This window comes from Antechinus flavipes, chromosome 5 (genome assembly GCF_016432865.1).
Source record: "Antechinus flavipes isolate AdamAnt ecotype Samford, QLD, Australia chromosome 5, AdamAnt_v2, whole genome shotgun sequence".
Taxonomy (NCBI): Eukaryota; Metazoa; Chordata; class Mammalia; order Dasyuromorphia; family Dasyuridae; genus Antechinus; species Antechinus flavipes.
This window is the reverse complement of record NC_067402.1, coordinates 223,782,055-223,786,697: the sequence shown is the minus strand read 5'-3', so window position 1 is coordinate 223,786,697 and position 4,643 is coordinate 223,782,055. Positions and strand designations below refer to the sequence as shown.

Sequence of the window (4,643 nt, the reverse complement as noted above, 5' to 3'; positions counted from 1 at the left end):
AGTACCCACTTCTGCCCACGGATTCGAAGAGCACTGCTAAATTTAAAAAATCTAACCCGTAATGACGGGCTGGAGGCCGTATTTGCTATGCAAATAAATGCAGAATAGAATGCAATTAGAGATGTTTTCCAACTTGGAGAGAAATGTGGTTGCCTTTCCCTTTTGTTCCACACTTCTACCCCTGACCTCCACTCCACCAACCCAGATCTTCCCCCTTCCAACTGGACATCATATCAAATCAGATATTTATTAAATTAAAAAAAAAAACACGAAACAAACAAAAAAAAATAAAACCAAAACAAAAAACTCCACGAGGGCATGACCCTTCCCTCCCACGATCCCCTTTTCCCTCTCCTAGGTGAGGTCATCCTCCTTCCACCTGGAGCCACTAGGAGCTGGAGGGTGGGGTAAGGAGAAAAGAGATACAAAGGCACTGAGCGGCATTGAAAGTCATTGAAGGTGTACTCGGGAGCATCCGAAGTTCCAGGATAGGATGGGGTTGACAGTAAAAGTCAGGTTAATTAGAGGCATCTAATATCAGATTTGGGACTTTACCTTTCTAATTTTTTCCCCAACAACCTTTTCCCCTCTAATTCCCTCCTCTAATTTCCAAATACACAGTGCTTTAGATCGAATGGGCACTCGGGTATTATTTGTTGATTCATTGCTTTGATTGATTCTAGTCCCAGAGAAAGCCTCTCATTCACGCACACCTCCTTCTCCCAACCGCCATCTACTGTCCCTGACCTATCAGATTAGGCTACCTTTAGGTAATATTTCTAAAATGACCAATGAGGTTCTCTGTGAGACCACAGAGCCTAGGATGGGAGTAGGGGGTGAAAGGGAGCAGCGAGACCTGGATCTGGGATTCAGAGGAGCTGGAGAGTAAGAATTGGTGAATTCACACAACTACTTCCACCTCCGGACACACACACACACACACACACACACACACAGAGAGGACTGGATGTTTCACAGTTTCTGGCTGGGGCTGGGAAAACCCCTTTACCAGTGAAACCCCAATAACAGCATCCCTGATATCAGAGAAACCCCAATTGACAAAGACCTCATCAAACTCTTTTGAGTATGAAGATTCAGCTAACGACCCACCCTGTTAGCAGAAATTCCATAAAAAGAGAAATCCCATTCATTAAGAATAGACCACAATTACAGAGAAACCTCATAAATTGAGACTAAAGGAGATGTCATTAGCAAAGTCCCCACTGACTGAGATTGTTAGGGGGAAGAGAGAGAGAGAGAGACAGAGAGAGAGAAAGAGAGATCAATGTAGTCAACCCATCTGGAAGCAAAGACTTGCTACTGGGCTCTCCCTTAGCAGAGGCAGACCCCTACTTATCCCTGGTCTAGTACTGCCTGACCCGTCATCATAACTTAGATAAATAGAATTATTATTAATTATCACTATTCATTATTCTCCATTCACAGGGTGGGTTTAATATGCATAAACTTGGCAGCAGCTTCCCTCATTTTGGAGGTCACCCCACCGCTGGGATTGGTCCCCATCCCACTCCCTATTAGGCAATTAACCCCACCTCCTAGGTTTTTGCTCCTAAAGAGGGGCACCCAGAGGACAATAAATTATCATTATTATTGTTGTGTTTATAAAAGGGGGAAAAGTTGTGAAAGTGAAGCAATGAAGTAAAAGATTGGGAGAGTATAGGGAATAGCAAATGGAATTAAGGAGAAATGGGGGGGGGGAAGGGGAGGAACTTGAGTTGATAATGCCAGAGTTTTAAAGAAGTAAACACTTTAGAAACGTAGCAAATCAGAGATTAGAGGACCAAGCAGAAGCACCTAGCACAATACCACACTCATAGTAGGTGCCCAAATAGACATTAGCTGGATGAATTAATGAGAGGTTAGATGGAATGAATGGATCCCTGTTCAACCCCTGTAGAAGACTCAATTGATCATAGGCCCCTGGTTAATCTCCCACTGTAAGTGAATGTATGGAAATTCAGGTGGGAGACCAGAAGAAATTCAGGCTAGGGGAGAGCCACCGACTACAGTTTGGTAAGCTAGGATAAGGAATTGGGTGGGGATAATGCAGGGGAAAGAATGGGGCAATATTGGAAGGGAGGATAAAAGAAAGGACAGTGAGATCTGAGACAAATGGTGAGTTTGGAGGAATGAGGGAAAAACAAGGTTAAAATGAGGGAGAGGAAGAAAGAGTAAACTAGTTGGGAAGGACCACTTACAGAATATGTCAATACTAGGTGGAGTAGAGTGAGAGGAGGTGGAGGACAAATTAGGGGCTCGGGGACACATTGGGTCAGAGCTTGGGGAGTGTGGTGAGCAAATAAGGGAAAACAGAAGAGGTAGCAAGGGAAGTAAGGGACCAGCAATGGGGAAAGGGACTAAGGCAAGCTACAGAGTATGGGCAACTGGGTAGGGCCCTCTCGATTCAAATCTCCAGCAGACTGCTTTGCTCCGGGCTGCCTCCTGGGGCTTTCTCAGACGGTATGGGTGAAGCTGTTGGCCTAGGGGCCTGAGTGCCTTCCTCCTCTGCTCCCCGAACCTCCCCCAGTTCTTTGGGGCCGGAAGAAGGGGGTCCAGGACCGGGCTCGCCATGGGTGCGCTGATGTTTGCTCAGGTGATCACTTCGGGTGAATCTCTTTGAGCAAAGCAGGCAGGTGAATTTCTTCTCTCGGGTGTGAGTGCGGACGTGCCGTTCCAATTCATCTGATCGGGTGAACCTCTTGCCACAAAAAAGCCAGTTGCAGACAAAGGGCCTCTCTCCTGTGTGCCAGCGAAGGTGGGCCTTCAGGTGTGAAGCTTTCCCATAGACTTTGCCGCAGCCGGGAATATGGCAGCTGTGGATGGGCTTCTTCCTCAGCCCAGCAGCCGCTGCCCCCAACCGCTCTAGCTCTTGGCAGTTAGGGCAATCACATGTGGACCGCCCAGCCCCCCCACCCCCATAAGCCCCACTGCCTCCTGTACCTGCACCCCGAGAAGGCTTATTCCCACCACCTCCTTCTATCTGCCCCCCGTTGCCCACAGCCTTAGGTTTGTAAACATCCTGGGGCAGGACATGTTGGGGTCCAGGAGGGAGAAGATGGGGAGCTGGGTAGGGGGCAGGGTTGAGTGGAGCAAATTCAGAAGGGTAGCTGGGTAGCTGGGGGTTGAGTGGAGTTTGAGTTGGACCGGTGGAGAGCGTCCCTTGCAAGCCATCACTCTGGCTTTGCCCACCACCTAGCCAGTTGCCCCCCGGGTGCATGTCCCACCACGGGGTAGGTGTGTTGCCAGGGCCAGGGGAGATGCCCGCATGAATTCCTGCCTTATACCATGAGCCATAGGGGTGTGTCATGTCCAGGGAAGTGTAGACACTGGGTAGGCAGTCGGGAGAGCCATGCCCCTTGGGCACCAGTAGCCCAGGATCCTGGGTGCTTGTGGGTCCGGGGAAAGAGTGAGAGAAAGGGGTATAGTCATTGGTATAACCTGAAGCTGGGGCCGGAGGACTGGCTGTGGAGGAAAGGAGGCCATTAGTGCCTGCAAACGGAGCTGGATAAGCATCGCCCATGGTTTTGGAGGCAGAAAGTTCACTGCCCGAAGGGTACGACTTCTTTGCACCTGCTTTGCTTGCAGTAGCTGAGTCTGGGAGAGCACTGGAGCTGCCAAACTTGCTGCAGGCTGCAGTCAGCATTGCCAACGGGCTGGAGCCATAGTGTGCTTCCTCCTGTAGAGAGGAAGATGGCCATGAGTCAATGGACCCAGGACAGGAGCCAAGAGCAAGGCTGTACCTGAGCCCAAGTTCCACGCTTAGTGATCTCCTGCCTCCTCTCTCTACTCAAATCCACCCTCCTCTCAGCTGCCTGAAGGAGCTCCCTGAGGGCCAGGTCAGCCCATGTCCCACACCCACCACCCAGTCAATTTTACTGCCTTTCCTTGTACGTCCAAAATAAAATACAGATTCTTCTGGCTTCCAAAGATGGTCACAATGTTCTTTTTTAGTCTTTTTCCAGGTTACTCCCTTCTATAAATGCTCCAACAACCCTGATCTTCTTGCCGTTCCCTCACACATTATTCCTTCTCCTCACTCTGCTCTCCCTTCCCCCCTCAGCCTCCTAGCTTCCCTGGCTTTCTTCTAGTGTCACCAGAATCCCACCTGTGGCAGGAAGCCGTTCCCAGTCATGTCTCTTATCCCCCGGAGTGCCTGTCTTGTCCCTTTGACTATACATAGCTAGGATATACATGTTATTTACTTGATTTGAAAGTGAACCCTTTGAGGGAAAGGATGATATTTTTATCTTTTTATATCTCCAGCATCTAGCGCAGTGTCTACTACCCAGTAAGCACTTAATAAACGCTGTCTTCTCAAAGTTGAGTATACCCTTGTGGTCCCTATTTCCTATTCATTGCCTCCAAGACAACCATTTACTTCCCCTGGGGTCAGGACCTCCATGAGCTATCTCTTGGCAAAGTCTTGGGCCAGAGAAGAGGAAAAAAAAGGGGGGGGGAGTAGAAAGTGAAACATTGAGAATGAGCAGAAGTTACCACTGAGCCAAGACTGTGGCTGGAGCAAGAATTTCTTTCAAGACTGTAGGAGACACCCCTAGCTCCATAATGCCAGCTGGCACCCCAACTTTGGGTGGCTAAAAGGAGCAATGCAGGCTCAGATGACC

The 4,643-nt window shown here is 49.1% G+C and overlaps 1 protein-coding gene across 1 annotated transcript; it reads right to left on the bottom strand.

The window, feature by feature from the left end:
* Positions 1 to 1,124: 1,124 nt before the first annotated feature.
* On the bottom strand, positions 1,125 to 4,363 carry SP7 (Sp7 transcription factor). Its single transcript, XM_052001560.1, has one exon. The coding sequence runs from the start codon at positions 3,662 to 3,664 to the stop codon at positions 2,426 to 2,428; it is 1,239 nt and encodes a 412-aa protein (XP_051857520.1). The 5' UTR covers positions 3,665 to 4,363; the 3' UTR covers positions 1,125 to 2,425.
* Positions 4,364 to 4,643: the final 280 nt, after the last annotated feature.

Bases quoted from the DNA above. Each gene is read 5' to 3' on its own strand.
- SP7 (XM_052001560.1), bottom strand. From the start codon at position 3,664: ATGCTGACTGCAGCCTGCAGCAAGTTTGGCAGCTCCAGTGCTCTCCCA.